Source organism: Falco punctatus (genome assembly GCF_963210335.1).
Source record: "Falco punctatus genome assembly, chromosome: 19".
Lineage (NCBI taxonomy): Eukaryota > Metazoa > Chordata > Aves > Falconiformes > Falconidae > Falco > Falco punctatus.
This window is the reverse complement of record NC_137599.1, coordinates 4017926-4038970: the sequence shown is the minus strand read 5'-3', so window position 1 is coordinate 4038970 and position 21045 is coordinate 4017926. Positions and strand designations below refer to the sequence as shown.

General features: G+C 49.5%; 1 protein-coding gene across 1 annotated transcript; it reads right to left on the bottom strand.

Moving 5' to 3' along the window:
* Nucleotides 1–8028: 8028 nt before the first annotated feature.
* Nucleotides 8029–20467, bottom strand: LOC308055666 (G protein-activated inward rectifier potassium channel 1-like). Its single transcript, XM_080369882.1, has 3 exons — nt 19679–20467; nt 13228–13444; nt 8029–11303 (listed from the first exon to the last, which is right to left on the bottom strand). Exons 1-3 carry the CDS (start codon nt 20327–20329, stop codon nt 10708–10710), a joined length of 1464 nt encoding a protein of 487 aa, XP_080226008.1. The 5' UTR covers nt 20330–20467; the 3' UTR covers nt 8029–10707.
* Nucleotides 20468–21045: the final 578 nt, after the last annotated feature.

Below are 21045 nucleotides of genomic sequence, written 5' to 3'. Positions count from 1 at the left end.
TGGTCAGACTGTCGTTATTTACCTCTGCTGAGTTAGTGTTTCTGATTTTTTTTTTTATTTTATTTTTCAATGTCTGATGTGAGACAGCTTGGCCCTTCTGGAATAACCTAGTGCAGCACTCGCTGGGGAGCTTCCTCGTTACTGTTCCAAAGTCATTTATGTGGGGGGTGGAGCACGGTGTATTCCAGCATGTTTCATTTTATGGTGAGGTTACTAGCTAGGTTTTAATGCCATTTGGGCAGTGTAAGCTTCTGCATCTCTGTCCTGCTAATCTTTTATTTTTCCTTTCCCCTCTGTCTCTCTCTCTCCCTCTCCACGTTTTTCTTACAAAATTTATATTTTGTAAAAGGATTCTGTTTTATCAGGAAATATTTTGCCTTCACACTGAATCTTAGACTGGCTGATTTTTTTCTGCTTTCCGTTCACATTTTAACCTCTCCATTTTATTTTTATTTTAAATTTCCATCTCATCCAGTCAGTCACTGTTTGGGTTTTTGGCACCATCAATATCAAATGTACAAACGGTTCTTGCTAACCAACACCAGGTATATCTGATGTTCAGATGAGTTCCAATAAAAGAATTTTTTTTTTCAAAAATCTGTCTCCTGTCTTCAGCTGCCGAGGCAGGTAACGGCACGTTTGGTGCAGTTTCTCCCTCTGTTGCGGAAAAGGCGGCTCACGAAAGCGCCGTGCCGGGATTTCTGTGCCACGGAACGCGAGCGGCCGTGCTTTAGGCAGCATCACCGAAGAGCTAACGGCTCGTGACCTGTTTCTGGCACAGCAAGCTGGAGTTCTACCAAATGACATTATCTTATGATGATGATTACAAGATTACAGTTATTAAGATGGTGAAAAATGAATCGCATCCGACCTTTTGCACTTCCAGCCTTTCTTGAAAATACTGATTCAGTCTCATATCGCGTACGACACGCTGCGCAGATTCCTCCTCTTGGGGCTGGAGAGGGTTTTAAGTGTGTGATTGAACTGATTCAGCATCTTTTAATTTTCATGGAAACTGGGGTGTCCGGGACACAACCTGGTTGAGGAGGGACAGGGCTTCTGGAAAGAAACCCGGCCCCTCAGGCAGGAAAAACTCTGGGAAGGGTTTAACTCCTGCTCTTAATGGCTGGGGTTGCGGGGGAAGTGTCTTTCCAGATTTCTTAGTAGGGTTTTTTTGGACTAGAAATAGCTCGGAAGATATTTCCCAAAAGCACCGTAGTGTCAGTGAAGTGGCACTTTCCCCTTCGCTCTGGACGCGATTTGCTGCTTTAGGTTGGCAATTGTAGGTGAATGTGGGGAAATTCACTCACAGAAGCAGAGCTGACGGCCAGGTGCGCGGTGGTGACGGCCGCACACAAGGTCCCGAGGTGGAGAAAGGTGGAGACGGCCACGAAGTCCTGCGTGTCCTCGCTGAGAACGGTGTCCAGCTCTGGCTGTCATCCCTCAGAGGGGACAGAATTGGTCCTGACCCAGGTGACGATGTGGGGAGCGGACAGACCCGGATGCTGGAGGCTGAGGAGACCTGCCCAGGAGCCAAGATGATGCCTTGTGTGAGGGCCAGGAGGTTGAACTCTGCGTTAAGTCATTCCAGCCGCCCACGGAAAGAGAGGATTGCCCAAGTGCCTGAGCACCTGCCTTCCACCTCCAAGTGTGTGCAAATTAGGGCCCCCAAGCAGCTCAAATGCTCGGGCTTGTTCTTAAACCCTCTCGGCTCCAACTTTAAAAGGCTTAACTTAAAAAGCAGGCTTTGCACGACGGCGGGTTTCACGCTGCTTGGGGCCCTGTGCTATTTTTAATGGACGAAGGGATTTCTCCGTGCCAGCGGTGCCACCCAGGCTGGACTCGGACGGCCGCCGTTGGATCGTTACGCAGAAAAGCCTCCGAGGGTGACATACGAAGAGGTGGCCTGGTGCCCATCCGCACGCCACCTCCCCAGTCCCTCGGCCACACTTTGAAGGGCGCGTGGGTGCTGGGGGACAGGCCTGTCCCTGCGGCATCGGCACCGTGAGCTGTGCCCAAGCTGCCTCTGAGAGCCGCCGCGGCGCTGGGGTTGGGGCAGGTGGGGAGGCACAGGATTTCAACCCTTCCTCCGTGTTCCCAACCGCTGCGGAGCTGGAAGCTCTGGGTCTTCGTGTTCCAATGGGGGCAAAGCGCCTGCATGGCCCTGGCTGCCACGGGGTTGTTGTTGTGCCCCCTCCCCCCCCCAGCTCCCTGCACAGCTCTCGGTGCCCCGGCGCAGGGGGGCTGTGCTCCTGTTTGGGTGGTTTTGGAGGTTTGAGGGTCCCTGCGTGGTGGGTGGGGGGCTGTGGGGAGGCAGAGCGCGGCTGGGCACGGGGGGCAGCGTGGGGGTGGGGGCTGTGGCTGCTGTGGGGCTGTTCCTCGGCATCTTCAGCCATTCTGGGGGTCCTTATACAACTGCAGCGCTGTTCAGATTTCCCTGGGGTCTTTCTGCTGCCGTAGCTGGACAGTTCTGTGCCATCCCCCCCTGGTACTGCCACCCCTCCCAGCCGCTGCCACCGAGATCCCCCCAACCCCCGTACCCTCCCTGGCACCCTGGGGACAGCCCTCTTCATTCCCTTCCAGAACTGGAAAACGCTCCCTGCCCCACACTGGGGGAGAAATGGGGGAAACCCGTGTCCCACGATGCCTTCCAGGGGCTGGCACGTGGGTGACACAAGAGCAGGGTGGCACAGACACGCAGTGACGGGCAGGGGAGCTGCAGCTCACAGCCTCCTGCAGAATTCCCTGCTGGCAAACAGCTCTCTGTGCCCTGGAGCAAATCAAAACCCAGCCAGTGCTGTCGCACAGTACCTGGAACTTTTACTGAATCTTTATATTATATTTGGTGTTTGCTCACGAAACAATTCGCTGTGGGAATATCTTGGTTTTTAAGAACTTTGTCTCTCTGTTAGTATTGCGTTAGTACCTGTTAACCAATGATTGGTTGCTGTGTTGCTTGTCACATAAGCTGAGATATTTAAAGTCCCTGTGATACCGAAAATGACGGATAAAAGAAACTTTCTAAGACTTGGAGATTGAGTTGTTAAAATAAAGGCGTTTTTTATTGCAGCGGCGTGTGCGCGGGGGCTCACTCCGCCCACCCCGCACACCTGGTTCTATCACAATACATATTTATACAATCAAGTCGGTTAGTTCCGCCCAAAGTCTCCACCTCCCAGCTAATTATCGGTGAGTTGCTTTCTCGCCTCAGTTTAAAGGTACAGTTCAATTTAAATCCACTATGCATGCTCCCCAAGCAGGGGCTCCATCCTCTTGAGGGTGGGGGGGCATTTGAGTAGGGGGTCATGAATCTCCCACTACCACAATTACTTTGCCCTGGTATCCTTGAGGCTTGTTAGTCGGTGTGTCCATCTGTTACTTTTTTTTTTTTCCTTTGTGTTGCTTGTTCTGGTTCCTCCTTGTCAAGCAGCCTTGAAAAACCGTCATTATCTTTCTTGCGTCTACCCCTTCCGTCCTCCAACAAGGTTATGAGAGAAGGGGTTAAGGGAATTTTAGTAGATATAATATTGCTTAGCCCAAAGAATCAGAATGCTAGAGAGTGTTTAGTGTTTTGCTAATCGTTGTGTGAATCAGCTGAAGCAATTAACTAATAGCTGAAGCAGAAAACTCTTTAAAAAGAGTCTTGCAGTCCCTCCCGAAGGACAGCTCCTAAGAACCAGGGATGTGCCTACAGCACCCGCTAAAACCGACCCTACTGGTTGGATAAGGATGGAGGAGCAACTGAGTCTGCGCAAAGACAAAGGGTTACTAGTGGGGATGAAGAAGAGTTGTCGGCCTTCATCCCCCAAGACCCCTGCGACCACCTCCAGGAGGCACCAGGCAAGTGCAGTTGGGAGGAATTTGCACCATGCAAGCCAGTTGGGAGGAATTTATGGAAATAACTTCTTGGAACTAATTTTAATACTAAGTGGGGATAGATCATGCATATGTATAGGCGTATTGGGAAACCTGATGTAGATGTAACGTTTAGTTGTATAACTCGGGGCTGCGTGACTTTGGTGGCACTACCCCCCGTGCTGCCCAGCGCTGGATAACCATGCCTACTTTACAATCTTGTAGATCGTGGGGGCTGATTCTGCAAGTGAGTTATACATCGACTGTGTAACTGCTTGTAGAGGAATGAAGGCAGGTTAATTAACACTGATAATGTGCAGCTGTGGGCTGGCTTGGGGGGTGGGTGATGTGGATGATGTGCAGCTGTGGCTGGTTCCTGCTAAGTAGATAAATAGCTCTAAGGGGGATGGAAGGGGGGCACTGGGTGAGGAGACCTGGAAGAAGCAGTGGCAGGAGGGAGAGAGCTTCCCTGGATGGAGGAGAGACAAGGAGAGGGCTGCAGCGAGGTCAAGAAGCAGGTGGGCTGGCCTGGAGAGGATGGAGGAACAGCCTGGACAGTAGATCTTGTGAAACCTGGTGGGGGATCGGTGGCTGTGCCGGGGCAAGGTGTGGGAACTGCTTATGGAAGTTCCCTGGGACGGGATGGGGAGAGCCTTGCTGCAGCTGGCTGGTTTGGATGGTGCTATAAGAACTATCGACTTTGGCAAATCTTCAGCTGCTTGCAACATGGTTAGTTTTAACACTTGAGGCATCACCTGTTCTCTGGACCATGTTAACTTTGGTCTTTTATCTCTGGATGTAACCAGAGCACCTGGTTCTACTGTGCATAGGATGAACTATGGGACAACTTGGCAAGGCAGATACCCAGCTGTCCAACTTGGCAATTAAACTTATTTTTAAGGATGCTCAATGCCCCCCCCACCCCCCCCTCCCCCAAAGACGATGGAGCCCCCACTCGGGGAGCGTGTGTAGTGGATTTAAATTGAACTGTACCTTTAAACTGAGGCGAGAAAGCAACTCACCGATAATTAGCTGGAGGTGGAGACTTTGGGCAGAACTAACCAACTTGATTGTATAAATATGTATTGTGATAGAACCAGGTGCGCGGGGGGGTGTGTGGAGTGAGCCCCCGTGCACCCGGTGCTGCAATAAAAAATGCCTTTATTTTATATGTGAACTACCTTCGTTATTACACTAAAGAACAGCCCCAGGTCGAGGAGACCCTTGCCCAAGTGACGACCCTTCCTCTGCACGAGCGTAGTAGTAACCAGAAGGATGACTCAGCAGATAGTATTGACGTGCAAAATGAAGCTTTTAAACTCAGGGTAGGTTATAAAGCAGTGCGTTTCATTCACCGGCGGGCATCAGGGTGGACAATTCTAAAAGCACCCACTGCCCCACTTCTTTGTGCACGTGTGATTTAAAGTTTACATTCATGCATATTCCATCGATGCCCGAGAATAGGCTGGGTTAGGGTAATTAGCCTGCCAAGAAGCCATTAGCAGAAGTTTCTTCCCATTTGCGCTTGCACACTGTCTCCTGGTGCGGATCGTGGGGGTCGCTGAGGATGAAGGCTCAGGAGTCTCCCTCTTGTCACCTTCCCTCTTCGTGCAGACTCAGTCGTGTCCCCAGTTCCTTCCAAACCAAAACCCAGGACAGACCCGGTTTTCCTGGCTCAGGGCACAGACGTTCACATACCGGTGTCGTCTTATCAGCACGGGAGCATCCCAGCCCCACTTTACCAGTGCAGCGGGCCCCAGGACCGGGCCTAACTTGCAAAGTCACCTGTGAAGCTCCTCTTTGTACATGCAAAGAGAATTTTAATTATTCTGAGTTTTCCGTATCCTATTAATCCAGTGATTTCTAAGCTTTCTGTCAGTATAATTACGTGTAACCAGCCCCTGGCACGGGGCCTGCACCGCCCGCGCGATTCCGTGTGTGACGGTGACATCGGTACCGGTGAGACCCCACCAGCCGCCGGTGCTGCGGCCAAGTGCCCGCTTCGCTGCCTCGTGTCGACGCCTCGGTCGCCCCCCGGCCACCCACGAGCGAAGGGCGCCCCCCGCACGCTGCGCGGACAACAGGGCGGACCGGAAGGGCGGTGCCGGAAGGGCGGTGCCGGAAGGGCGGTGCCGGAAGCGGCCAGCTCCCGGCGTGCCGCGGGGAACTGCCGGGCCTGGTGGGGCGGCCTGGGTGCTCCGCGGGCGGTGTGGTCGCCGGGGTCTCGGTACCGGGAGGCGGCACGTCCCGGTACCGGCACCCCCGGGGCCGCCCCCTGCCGCCCGCACGTGCCCTGGCGCGGCCGCGGAGCGCCCCCAGCCCATCCCCCCACCGCCGGCCCCGCGTGTCCCCGCTCGGGGCCTGCCCGGGGCCCTGCCGCGGCCCCCCGCCTCCTCCGGCCGAGCCACCCGTGCCCCGGAGCCTCGGCCCTGCTGCGGCTCCACCCGGGGCCCACGGCGGCGAGACCCCGGCCCTGCCCTGCCCCTGCCCCCTTCCCCTGCCCGGCCCCGCTGCCACGTTTCCTGCGACGTTCCCGGTGGCGGGGACACCCGCACCAGCCCCGCTCGCCCGCTCTGCAGCAGCAGCTGCACCGGCACGCCACGCCTGGGCCACAGCGGGAGCCCTGCACCCACGGCGGCAAGCCGGGCCGGGAGCCCCCACCACCCCGCGGGGTGCCCCCTGCCATTGGCCCCGCAAGGCACCCCCCCACCATCACCCCACAGGGTGATTTATTAATTATTATGCATAAACACCACTTGGGACTGAGCCTTCTGCAGGGCTTGGTGCCATTGTACTTCCCCATTCTGCCGAACCTGAACAGTGGCTACTGGACTGGCGTTCATCCGGCCGGCCGGGGTCAGCTCCTGCCGCTGCTCTTGACACAGCAAGTAGCCGCCAGCCTCCTCTGAGCTTTTTCCTTTGGGGTTGGAATTTATTTCTGGTATTCAAGTGGAAAAACCCTGACCGCAGCCGTCTGTGCTTCTGCCGCACGCTTGGCGTAGCAGCGTGAAAGCACATTTCACACTCCCGGCTCCTGGCTCCCCGCACGGTGCGTTACGGCTGTACAGTGCCAAACAAGACCTCAGGGCACAAGGGAAAGGTTTTGTCGTGATCTTGACCGCCTGCATGGCCGGGCACCAAGCATCAGGCGGCTGAACCGTGCCTGCATGTGACAGCCAGCCCGCGCCGTGGGCAGGGGTCCCCTGATGCGTGCCGTGCCAGCATGGCACCGCGCACCCCCTTGGAGCCCCTGGCTGCACCCTTGTCTTTGTGACTGCAGAGCGGGCTCAGAGCTGGGCTGGCCACTGAGAAAATGAGGGCACCCCACCGCTCCCAGCTCCCGCTCCAGCCCTCCTGTGCAATCCTGAAACTGGGGGACACTTCACTCCCACCTGGTTTCCAGTCGCGCATCCTGGTGGTGGCACCGGTGACCCCTCGGCCACATGAGGCTTGGTGTTCTCCTGGGGCCACATAAAGCTGGCTCCCTTCTTCCACCTCGCTCTCCTGTATCTCTGGGGACTCTGGTGTGTCATTTTGCTTTCCTTCTCCTTCATCCTTACCCTCTTCCAGCCCAAACAGACTCCTCGAGGAGTACCAGTAATACTGCTACGAGAGATGCACGCCGGAGCCCTCGGTCTCAGGAAGACATCTGGCTGCTTTACACAGTAGGAAGAATCACCCTAGGGTTCCCAGGAGTACTTCAGCAATTATTTTTGTCGCAGCAGGCATCATAGAAAACCACCACGCAGCTTGCAAGCTCTCACAGAATACATTTAAGACAGTGAAGATTCTGCTTAGTGCTGAGCCTGGTCTCCAGCACAGTCTCGGGAAGCCACGACTAAATCTATTCTGCAGCTACAGGCGCGGCCCAGAACCGGGAAAACTGAAAATACCTGAAAACTGCATCCTGCAGAACGCACAGCAGAGAATTCTGCTGCATTACATGTCTGACAGGTGCGTAACACGTGTGGAACAGCCTTTCACGTGACTATCTTGAGAAGCAGATACAGGATCCTTTCGCTCATTGTTTCTGTGTCTGTTACAAATGCACTCTGAGCTGAGTGACTTGCCAGAATGCTTGAGACCCAAGGTGGACGTAATTTTATTTTATCCTAATTTTGGCTGTTCTGAAGAGTGGGGAGAGTCATCATCCATCGACACTGTCACTAAATATCCCATACTGATACATTTAATAAATGAAAACACAGATTTCAGCACATATATAACATTGAAATTCATGTTGAAAACAAACAACAACAAGGAGCACATCCCACCCTTCTGTAAAATACTATTTTCCAGTTTCACACTGCAGGCAGGAGATCAAACGCAAGAAAAGGCAATTCCTGCAAGCCAAGCTCTCTCTGGCTTGGATATATCACTTCACTGCTCCACTTCAGTCATCGAGGCACGCACTTTCAATTGATACGGCCACAGCAACCCCTTGGAAATTTGACAATTCTGTCCATGTAATGAGCAGAATTTGATCCTTCTGTTGTGGAGTGCTCTGCTAGTGATAAGCACCCTGTCTACTGAGCTACTGAGCATCACATTTTGCGAAACAGCCAGGTCTGATTATGGTTCCTCACCACCAAACAGGAAAAAAAAGACAAAAAAAGACCTCTTTCACAGATTGAGATGGAAAGCAGAATAGCCGAATAGTGATGCGATTGCTCTGAAGTGTAGAACCCCAGGAAATCTAAGAAAGTCCAAGTCTAGTTCTCGCCATTCCCTCATGATCAGTAAGGCAAACAGCAGTTTCAGTTATGCAAGATTTATTTTAAAACCACAAAAGCATTTTCCCCTCTTATTCAAGGCCAGTCACTTAGAAAAAGCTGTATGGCATTTTAAAGAGATACCAAATACTAAAACACTAACACCTCTGTGCAAATTTCCACTGACATCTTTTTGGTCATTTCTACAGAGAAGGTTGCCATATTCCAGGGATGATCTTCTGAAGTGTTCATTCAACAACTGAAAATAAATCATTATTAGCAGAAGCACTTTGAGAGAATGCTCCATTATGCTCAAAAAATGCAAAAGCATTCTCTCTCAGCTGCACATTTAACATGTACAGACCTGTGCTGCCTTTTCTTTCAGTATCTTAATGCATTTATGTTAAAACTGATATGTCAGGGTTAAAAGAATAAGAGACTGGTCGACTTTGGTGAGCTGGCAGGGGTTCATCAACCCTTGTACAATGTGCTAACACACGTAGAATGCAGGGAAATAGCTAATTGCTACATAATTGTCGTCTGGGAGTTTAGACTAGGGGATGCACAACCGTAAGGGTACGTCATAAATAACCTCGGACAACGGTGAGAAGCACTGCAAAGGAAGAGAAACGTTTCTGTACCTAGAGAACAGGATGGTGTGTTCCAGGACTACAAGAGAATATGTATTTTTTTTTAAGCTGTAGAAATGAACTGTGTGTGTGCAAGAGCCCCCAGACTGAAAGTTTATGTGGACAAAGACTTCGAGCCTTCATCAAAGAACCCTCCGAGAAGACCCTCAAGGTGGCAGCACACATGCACAAAGAGGTGGGAAAATACGTAAAACATTTCAGGGAAATAGTTTGACTATGTATTAGCTTCCTGGGAAATATTAGGGATCTGTATTAGAGAGTAGCATAAAAATAGTGAGAACCAGAGCTGGGGTGTGCATGCTAGGAGGAGCGATCCCCCCTATGCACCCAGAGCTGCAAATAAAGAATATCTGCTTAATAATGACTCTGTCGTTAATGAGTTTTATCTCGGAATCCTGGCCCAGCCTCCTGCCTTACCAGGGAGTGCTAGAAAGCAAAGGGGCTCAGCGACTCCGATTTTTGGTATCGAAACGGAGTTCTACTCTGCAATGAATTTCGTATTATAAATGTCAAATCTACAAAATCGTTGAGAATCATACATAACTGGAGAACGCAAGTGTAACAAAAAAAAAAAAAATGAGCAGCATCAAAGACGCTATAATTCCTTAGTAAAACTCTTGAAATGTGTACGTACTATTATCCACTCCTGTAATGACCGAGCATTATCTAGCACTTCCCTGAATTTACTGACAAGGAGTCTCCAAACTAAAATTTCATAAAGTTGAGGTATGAGACATCCCATGAAGTTGAGCTACTGACTCAGGCCCCCTTCACAATGAGTCATGAAAATTCCACGTTATCCACCTGATCGAATGCTGGGGTCTGACTTTTGACGGGACAAATGATGCTGATGTTTATGAGAGTTTGCGTGAGTCAAGCGACACAAACGGCTACGGCAAACTGCTTCCTTTACCTGAAGGACAACAGACGAGGTTCTGGGGACACGGAGCTGGCATGCCACGCTCACGGGGACAGAAGGATGCGTGCCACCAGGCTGCACAGGATGGCCACCTCCCAGCAGGGTCCCTGAGGGAGAACGGGACGATGACCAAGCAGCGTCACAGATTCCTCCTGTGTCCTGCTGTTCTACACATCAGCAACACTCCCAAGGTCTGAGCTGCACAAAATTGTGTTTCAGCTGGCTTTTACGCCCTTTTGGCTTGACCTCTGACCATTGCACTCTGCAACTAAGGATCTGGTCCTTGCTTCGTGAAAAAGCATCTGCAGGTATGGAAGACAATGTAGATTTGCAACAAGCATGCCGACAAACATCGTGAGGGCAGCGATCTCTTTGGCACGACAGTCTAACCTCACTGCCCCTCAAAGTCCTACTATGCTACCTAAGTTGGATCTGTACAGAACAATCATACAAAAAGGATTGTTCTTCCTGAAAGCAGCAAAACCAAACGATGACTTTACCGTACAACAACTCTTTCAGGTCAGCAGTCTCAAATGCAGTTTATCAGCAACAACTCCCATTGCTTCTGCTCTTAGGAGAGGCGATCAGAGTTCATTTTTTGAAGTTTGGCAGGAAAATTATCTTCCAGTTTCATCTCTAGAGCACACATACTGGGAGGGCTCTTCTGGAGATCGCCGGTCGACTGAGTCAAAGCCTCAACATTTAATTTTAAGGCTTTCAGCTGTATCCTGTCATCACTGTCTTCACCATCAGACATGGAACTTATTTCTTGAATTTTCAAGAGATCTCCAGTACTGCAAGTCTTCTCTGTGTTACTGGAACTCATTCTCAGGGCTCTTCTTGGAAGGTCTTCCTTCCTCGAGCTAATCTTCTGAAGTTTAAGTGGGAGCTTGTTTATGTCTCCTGCGATATCAATACACTCAAGTGAACAAACCTGCTCTCTCCTGGTCTTGTTATTATCGACAGGACTATTCCAAGGAGATGATAGGGACAGGTTTTCTTCTTGCTCTTTAACACTGTAAGGAGGAGTGGGGACTTCAAACGTGGCATGAAACTGAGAATAATCGACATGGAAAAACCCATCTTCTAGGGACATGACCGGCAGGAATCTGTGACCCCAAAGAACTTCATCTTCTGTATATGAGGTCCTGGCTTGACACGTCATTCCTACGGAAACAAGAGACAAGAGCATGAAATTCGAATGTGAGCAAGCAGACCAGCACATGGAACAAAAAATACCAAGGTAAGGCTGACCGATAAAAACCAACTGTAGCCTGTAAGCTAAAAAATTTATAAAATAAAACTGATTACAAAACAGTGCGATTGTCCCTAGTCAATCTCCCAACAGTCCAGGGAGTGTTGACTCTAATTGACTGACCAGATTTTTATGCAAATCTTGGATTAAGTATTGCAGAGACACACCAAGCAAACAGCTTTCGATAAAAGTAAAACATAAAATTAAGACAGTATTATCTCGCTAGCAAAACATAAAATTAAGACAGTATTATCTCGCTAGCAAAACATAAAATTAAGACAGTATTATCTTGCTAGCAACAACGATGTTACAGATTGGACGCAATACTGTTTCTTGGAAGAGAAAGAACCACTGCTGGGCACAGGCTGACAGCATTCTCTGGCCGACGCCGGGTGTGGGGGGAGCCAAAGCTAAATGAAAAATTTTATCCTCCATTCCTTCTACAGGTCAGGCTGCCTTTTCTCCAAACAACGTGTCAAAGATAACAGTCATGCAGAGACACTGCAGCTGCCTTCCGTGCCAAGACATAGGTACCGCTATAAAGCTTGTAGAAGAATTTGTTCCACTTTGTGCAAACATACCCCATGGGCAGTATTAACACGGGTGAACCGACAGCTCAAATGTGTTTCAACCAAGCCAACAAACGTCTCACAATCTCGGCACAACAGTGCTGCTGATAATTAATGCAAATATCCCAGGTGAGCAGAACTTTAAGACCTCCCATCACGGCACCCTTCAGAGGCAGAATCAGCACTCAGAAAGCCCAAACTGTGGTTTGCTCGCCGGTTACTGCTACATGAATTCTCAGACAAATGTCAAATGTTTCCCTCGCGATACCCGGTGAGGTAATTGCATGAAGTGCGGTTATGAGCGCGTGCTTATCTAAGATACATCGTTCCGTTGCAGGATGAGAAGAGGCTTCTGTGGGGATCTAAAGGCTGCCCCACTCGACCTGAAAGGGTGTTCTGCCCCGGTGGATCGTGTATTTGTTTAGGGCTCAGTCCAGCAGGTGGATAGAAATCAGTCAGCCCCATCTCCTGTCCGGCAGGAGCTGACTGCACGTGGCTGTGCCAGAAGGACATCCCCGTTTCCAAGGCAGGAACCAAGCGCCAGGTAATCTTGGTGAAAGAAGGTTGAAAATGCCTTTCGATTAATCAAAGTTCAACAAATCCTCAAAAGAAAGGAGAGGAAGATCGGGATATTGATGAACCTACTGAATGATTTGGACTTCAACAGTACGCATGGCTCCTCGACACAGAGCTGCTAACGTAACCGCAGCGCAGCGCCGCAGGATTCATAGAATTAACTCCCCAAACGACAAGACCACAGTGTCAGCTGTCATAGGGACAACGCCGTATCAAGATTTAAAAAAAGAAAAAAAAAAGATGAAAAAAACCCCAAAGCCCTGCTCTTATTTGTTGATAACCACATGTTCCGACAATCTTTGTGACTATGTGGTCTGTATTTGTACTGTGAAATACCTTCATGTGTTATTTTTGCCTTCAATTTAATGCGAGCTGGGCTGAAAAGTTCGATGTTCTTTCAGGGTGGTGGTCCTTAAAACAGGGTGCTGTCTCCTCTGCATGCCATACTCATAGTGTGCATCTCTTCTTGGATGCGTTTGCCACGTTGGGCATCGGTAACGAAGAGCCCTACGGCGAAGGGAGGTCTCCTACCAGCTGGTAAAGCCACTGAAGCTCTGTAGCATATGGTGGGATATTCTGGAGCATCCAGGATTACCATCCCAAAAAGATTAACAGCTGCCTCGCTAAAAACATCAGCACTGAAAACAAAAGACTAAAAATTAAAGAGTATGGATATTATTCTAAGTCTTACCAGTAGTCTCAACGATTCCTTCAAGGATGACAACTATTTCAAATTGCTCGCTTCTCAGTGATCTTTGTGAGAGACAAAAAAAGGGGCTCTTTGAGTTAATTTCATGACAGATCGTTAATGGGGAAACTAAAAACAGCTGGTCAGCTCCAGTTCCAAATCCAACATCCAGTTCACACTGGTCTAGCGGCAGAAATTCTCCCTCCGGTGTCTGTCGGGACTAGAGATGAAAAGATGAAAAGTAATCACCGTGTGAGGCAAAACATGAAATCAATGCAAAGAAGTTTAAACCTGCCTCTTTCATGATATTATTATCTATATATTAGGTCTGGGGTCTTCATGATGGAGATATAAGTAATGCTAAATACTATAAGGCTATAGTATTTATGACTACATATATATATATTATGTATGACCAAGTTTGACTTTTCTTATCATGCCACTAGATCTCATTATCATCTACAAACTTTGCTACGATATATATTCTCAAATTTTTTTTTTTGACAAAAACTTCAGGCACCACACTACATGTCTTACAATGGATGCTCGCCATGAACATCCTGCGACAACGGTTCCCGTGAAAGAGAGCAAAATTTTTTAATCCATTGCCTGAATTCATGTTTTGTTATTTTTATGTGTTATTGATTTTTGTTTGGCAGACACTGCGATGTACTAACTCAAAGGTAAGCTCACAGTAATTGTACAATACGTCTGATAAGTGACGTTTCCACAAAAACATCTGAATCGACATTAACAATGCTATCACCCCCTGCCAATTTGCACGTGATCTTAATAATGAACTTATGAGCATTATTAAGCTAAGCTCCCTGTTTTTATTCATGCCATTTTACGGGTCCAATAAAAATACTCACATGATCGCTTCCCCCTGCCCCATTTTTTCTGCTATTCAAAATATAACTAAAAATTACCTCAGTTGGCCAGGCAGCTCCTCAGCTGATTGCTTTAAAAGTAGAATTTAATGATTAATAACAGGCAAAAATTGCCCATTAAAATTAGAAGCTTTGCAGAGCCTATTTAAAATCATTTTTGTTTATTGCTTCGTTAGAAAGCACTTAACTCTTTTTAAGAAGCCGACCATAAATGATAAGATTATTCTGTAGTTACTAAATAGTTTTACCGTGTTGCATTGGTATTGGTAAATCTATCGGTTCCATCATTTGGGAACTATCCTTTAGTCCTGAGAGCAAGCCAAAGCAGTTTTACCATTGACTTAAGATCTGATTGGTATTCTTTTAAGAAAATTTCTGTCTTTAAAAAAAATCCCCAAGCAACTAGTATACCTTCAGACTGTCCCTCTGCTTTACCTGCACCTTAAAAATGCTGAATTTTGAAGTGCCCAGTATTTACTGGCGATTACATCGCCAGTTAGGTGGCTCAGTCCAGCTCCTTCTGAAAATACAATGCATTACTTCATGATGTGCTATGTGCCTGTTCTCCCCTTCTGATGAGGACAAGGAGAGTAGCAGCTGATTGCTCGTAAAAGCGCTCTCACAAATTATTCGGGCTTTGCAAGGTCAAAGCCAGCGCTGTGAAATACAAGCGCTCAAACCCACTGCTCTGTAGCAATCTTGACAGTCTGTTGCAAAGGTGTAATTGAACAAAAGCAAAACCATCCCTGCTCTTTTCCAGAGGGAACGTACAGAATGACGTTGTAGGCTACACCACTACTGCCACCTGGTTACTACCAGGTGCACAAACTGGTTGGCAACGTACGATCTTTGCTCCAAGGTAAGAAGCTCAATACGAGCTGTATGAACCAAGACCTCCAGTTTTCCCCAAGTTTTATCAAATACAGTTACCTAGACAAAGCTGTGCGTATTTGCACAAACTGCTGCCTGAATGGCTTAAGAACTGTTTCACCTACAAACTATTCTTCTCTGTGGAACAGTCTTCGATCAAATCCAGTCAATAGTAAACAAACCCAGCGAGGAGGATTAGAGGTCACAGACCTGGGAGAAAGCAAAAGGTTGTGTTTGAGGGATATGGTATCTTACATACAGGACTAATTCATGCAGGGCATGGAGAATTATTAAAAGCAACTTATTTGTTAAATAAAAACAAACTAACTTGAACGAAGGTAGCTTAATAGCCCTAATACGTTAAGACTCCTAGGCAGCGACCTGGTTGCATATATAGAGCTTTACTCAAAAGATCACAAAACAGGGCAGAGGGCTATAAAATGTCAGCAGTAAGTGTGGAAGGAACACTGGGGATTCTTTATTTTGACCACTTGCATAACAGAAAGTCAAATAAATTCTGCAGATTAATACATGCTTGAACAAGGGCACAATTACTGCAAAACGCCCCAGCTTTCATTTTAAATGTGGCCAGAGATGGAGAGCCCAAAGGTCTACAGAAGTTTCTTTGAAGGTTAATTGCCTCACAGCTAAGAAAAAAAAGACTCTTTTTGTGTCTGGATTTTTCCATCTTTAACTTTCTGCCACTGGATCTTTGCTTTGTTTCTTATTACTAGGCAGACTTCCACTGAATCGCCACTTCGTCTGGTTTTGTGTCTGACCGGACATTTTCTGCCCTTTGAGGCTTTGCTCCTGTGCTTTATTCACTCTTGGTCTTTCCAAAACCCCGTTGTTTATGCACGTCCTTCTTTAACTGTAGGGTTTATTATTATTATTAACGCTCTTTCAGTTCACTCCTTTAGAGAACTCGTGTGTTTTGCTACCCAGGTGGACTAATTAAGCATTGGAGTAGAAAACGTGGGATGCAAAAGACAGATGAGCACTGGGTTTAATATTGCAGTACACTGTAGGGAAACTCAGGAATCTAGAAAATGCTAAACTAGCACGTGGCTAATCTTCCATGTAGAACTACAGTATTTTCAGTTCTGAAGAAGTGAGAGGAAAAGCCCTGATCTCACCTAGGTGGCTGCTGCCCCTCCTTAGACTAGAACCCTGCAAGAACATTTATTACATAGATTACATCACTAAATAATATGAACTTGTTACTTTGTTTACTGCTATTCAAGGATTGCGTGGTTTGTGTCTAGCTGCCCCAAGCTGTAAATACAACCTGAGTGACCAGAGAAGAGGACACACAGAGGGGGACATTCCCAAACCTCAGAGGAAGGTAATCAAGAAGATGGAGCCAGGCTCTTCACAGCCGTGCGCAGCTGGAGCAAGGGAGACGACAGGAGTTCAGATTGGATTGAAGAAAAGACCTTGCCCCAAAAGGCTGTGCAGTCTCCGTCCTTAGAAGTTTCCAAACCAGACTGGGAGAAAAAGCTCAGAGCAACCTGGGCTGAGCTCCCAGGTCACCACACACTGAGCCGGAGGTTGGACTAGAGACCCCCCAAGGTCCCTTCCAATCTGGATGATTCTAAGATATTAAGACACGTATTTCCACTTTCTGCACGTGCCCTGCTTATCAAGTTATCGAGATTACAATATAACGGGTCTTCTTATTTGCAACACCTGTCATCTGCCATCTGCAAATTTTCTGTTAACAATTTTGTTTGCTTTCAGCTTATTCAAAGCCGTTAATTAGTACAGCTCAGGTGCCTGCTGGCCATAACCCAAAGTGCACTGGCTCTACGGCTACTACGCTTCACAATTGTATTTTTAAAACTTTTTCTTAGCATATATTGAAAACAGGTTAAGGTGATCTTACATTCCTCGGCTTTCTGAATCAAAATGTCCTACACTATGAGCTGAAGCACTTTACAGACCACTTCACACACCAACATTATCAGTGACATGTACAGTCCTATCAAGAGAAGATAAAAAAGGGTATCATAACTAATTTTTTGAAAAATCAGTACTGATAGCCATAATAACTAATTTTTCAAAAATCAGTACTGATAGCCATACGGTGGATGCTGGTTGCTGCTGCTGTCACGGGATCACTCAGGGGTACTACTGAGGTCCAGAAATTAACAGGCAGAAAAATAACAGTTCACTGTGACACTGAAAAGGCCACAACTTGGAACCGCACATTTTCAGCAGCTATTTCCAGCCAGCTCCTTTCTGTTTCTTGCCCCAGCCGTTTGCTTTTGCCTGCTTCTAGAGCACTTTAATGTAAATTAGAGGCTCAGGTTTCTGAAAAAGCTTTTTGCTGAAACTCAGTCTTGTAACTGTTTTCCTAACTCTCCACAACCCAGTCTAAAAAGGGCCTGGGATTCTTCCAGAACATCACTATGCCATGTTGCTGGGCAGCCTCCTGGACCAAAAAAAAAAAAGCCAGCACAGTGTGGTGGCACCACTGTAATGTCCCAACTGTCCTACGACACGTATCACACCATCAGAAAAAGCCATTCGGACACACTCAGCTTGGTATTTTGTTTTTACAAAGGTAAATCCTCAGGACTCCAATTGGTCTGATCTAAACATTATGTTCACTACTAAATACATCTTCTATCTCAAGGGCAAAAGTGTGATAAGGCATATTTCTTCACATTCTTTTACCGTGATACAAGTGAAAAAAAGCATTAATCTAGCTCTCTAATGGGGTGCAGGAGAAATGTAGCAAGATCAGCTGTCAACAGCAGGGCATGAAGCACAGCAGAAAGAGCACAAATCACAAAAAGGCAGAACTCGCTAAAGAGAAAGGGAGTTCCAGCCCACTCACCCCAAGTTTCCAGGAGACACGAGCTACTTCAAAGCAGCTGACGTAAATTCACACGCTGCCGAAACGGCCGCTGTGACTTCTGGAGTGCTGTGTCCACTTCAAGGGGCACCTCACCAAACCCAGGAGGATTTGCAGAAAGACGAGGATTTGCAGAAAGACGTGGGAACTAACACCGTGCTTTGTGATCAGGACTGAGGGGGCAGCTAGGACACAAACATTCCCTTCTAAACTTTCCTGTGTCCGTAGCTTCTATTTGCAAAGCAGCTTGAACCCAAGTCACGGCCACGATGATCATTAAAAAGCAATCAAACGCTTCTCACTGATTAATCGTCTAGTCTATGGAACAGCTATCATAAGACAAATCGGTCAAGCAGGTCCATCAGATGTCCTTGTGTTTTCTGTCCCAGTCGTGTGCACATGAGCATTGTGTAGCAACGAGATTATCAGCACTAAGTGCTCCAGGTTGCGTGTTTGGTGTCTTATTTCAAAAGAAATTTATAGCAAACTACGATCACTGTAAAAACACAACTGTAACACCTAACGCCACTTTTATGCCATTTGACTTGCATTCTGTCTTGGATGACGGACAGAATTAAATACTTTAGAGGAGGCTTTCTGCTATTTTTTAATAGTTAAGAGATCAACAAAAATCATGGTTTAGCTGGCTTTCCAATTCCTACCAAAACTGCTCTGTTGTAACTCCTGACAGCTTGTTCCCATATATATATATACACACATATATATATCCAACCTCTTTTTGAATCTTAGCAGATTCTCCATCTTAAATGGTATTCTGTGGCAAGAAAAATTAACAGCTCAGTCGAGCAGTCTGCGCAGAACAGAAGGAAAACGGCCTTTTGCATTTACCACTGTCCCATCCCCTGCTGTATCATGCTTGTTTCTGCAAATTATTAAAGCATCCAAACAGTTGCTCCAGGCAGAGGATTACCACAGAGAATATAGAACATTTACAACATTCAGATATGATATTCTGAAATTAAGGTAATCACTGGGATCCAGCTTCTGATGCTCCCCGTCAAGTGCACTCCTGTGACAAGATGGAGCTGCTACGAGCTGCTATGTCGCTTTCTCTTGGCATGCCGCACGGTTTTCCTTCCATTCTGCTCCTGCCCAATGTATCTTCTGGACTTCCGTGCCTGCCAAACTCTACCGTCTCCTGATGATTTTTTTGGTTATGATCTCCTTTGAATTCCAGTTTTCTTGCATTCTGAATCACAGTGACCATTGCCAGTGATTAATAAATACATACTGGTGACAATCAAAGGGCCTTTCCACTAAAGCACCTGCACGATCCCTCTGGAATGCTAGAAGACCACTGCCTGGAACCATGGGGCAAGGAACCACAAGGTAAAGCTCCCCAGGTCTCCACAAGGGGAAGAGGAGGCCAAGGTAGATCTTTGTCCTAATTTTATGTCACCACAAAATGGGTTTAATGTCACCACAAAATCAATTTCTTATTCCCAGCTGTCACTTGCTAAGAGGCACGCTTTGGAATCCCTCCCTGCAACTCTCCTGTATCCCGACTCATCCATCCTTCCCGATGAAACCATTCCTGCCAGCCTCACGACCCACTGGCACATCCCTGGGAGGTCTCCAATGAGCCATTCTCCCCTACGCCTGCTTGGGTCTTTCGTGGCTCCTACTATGGGCAGCTACTGCAAATTTTTCTGAAGCCCTTCATACGACCCCAGCCACGTCCTCTCGCCCACAGGCCAAGGGACAAGGCAGCCACCCCCACGGCGGGGCAGAGCCCCCCAGCAGGGGCTGCAGAGGGGCAGCCCGGTGCCACCCTGCAGTGCACCTGCATCACCCACCGCCCCCCAGCCCTCACCTTGATCAGCTTGCAGCGGATCTGGGCAGACACCATGTGGCTGTTGCGGAGGTTGCCGACACGGAACATGAGGCAGAGCTTGCCATCCCGCTGGGAGACGACTGCGGCACGGCTGAACATGAGGGTCTCGGCTCGCTTCTTGGGCTGGGACATCTTGATGAACATGCAGCCGATGAGGAAGGCGTCCACGATGGAGCCCAGCAGCGACTGGAAGAGGAAGAGGACGATGCCCTCCGGGCAGCGCTCGGTAATGTAGCGGTGGCCGTAGCCGATGGTGGCCTCGGTCTCTATGAAGAAGAGGAAGGCGGAGGGGAAGTTGTACACGTTGGCCACGCAAGGGCTATAAGCGGCGTCGTGCGGCCGGTGCAGGTCGCCCCGCAGGTAGGCGATGCCCCACCACATGGAGGCCATCACCAGCCAGGCCACCGTGTAGGTCAGCAGGAAGATGAGCAGGTTCCAGCGCCACTTGAGGTCCACCAGCGTGGTGAAGAGGTCGGAGAGATAGCGGCTGCTCTCGCCGCCCAGGTTGCCATGCTGCACGTTGCAGCGCCCATTCTTGTCCACGAAGCGCTGCCGCTCCGGGCGGGTGCCGCCGCGGGCCGGGCCCACCGCCTGGTACGTGTCCCCCAGCTTCCTGCGCACGGCCGACATGCTGCGGCCGCCGGGGCCGCCGGGAGGGGCGGCGGGGCCCGCAACCCCCTGCGCGCAGCGGCCGCCGGGCAGCGGGGTCCGGCGGGGGGGCGGGCAGGGCAGCGGCGACCGGAGCGAGAGCCGGCGGGGCTGCGCGGCCGGCGGGGCAGCGGGACCGGGGGCGGGGCCGGGGCGGAGCTGGGCGGGGACAGGCGCGGAGGGCGGGGCCGGGCTGGGCCGGGGCGGGGCCGGGGGCGGGGGCTGGGGCCGGGCAAGGCTGGGAGCTGGGGGCCGGGCAGGGCCGGGGCTCGAGCAGAGCCGGGGGCTAGGCAGGGCTCGGAGCTGGAGGCCGGGCCGGGGGCAGGGACTGGGGCCGGGCAGGGCCGGCGGGGTCAGGCCAGGCCAGGCCGGGGCCGGGCCGGGGTCGGTGGCTGGGGCCTGGGCCGGGGGCATGGCGGCAGGGGGCCAGGCAGGGCTGGGGGCCGGGGCGGCCGGCGGGCACAGAGGGCAGCGGGGCGGTGAGCGCTCCCTCCCCGGCGCCGCTCCGCTCCCAGCCGTTCGCAGCCAGCGCCTCGCCCGCGCCCGGAGACCCCCGGCGGCGCGAGTGACCCCTTCAGGATGTGGCACCGTGACACCCCGGTGGCAGAGCTGCGGCTGCCGGAGACCGCAGGGGGCTGCCGGGCCCGGCCGCCGGGGGCTTTGAAGGGAGACGGTGAGCTAGGTCAGCCCTGGAGCAA

Excerpts from the sequence above, each read along its gene's own strand:
- LOC308055666 (XM_080369882.1), bottom strand. The coding sequence starts at position 20,329 with ATGTCGGCCGTGCGCAGGAAGCTGGGGGACACGTACCAGGCGGTGGGC. Across the intron at positions 13,445-19,678 it reads TCCGCTGCAAGCTGATCAAG|TCCCGACAGACACCGGAGGG; the intron begins GTGAGGGCTGGG and ends TTTCATCTCTAG. Across the intron at positions 11,304-13,227 it reads AGGAATCGTTGAGACTACTG|GAATGACGTGTCAAGCCAGG; the intron begins GTAAGACTTAGA and ends TTGTTTCCGTAG.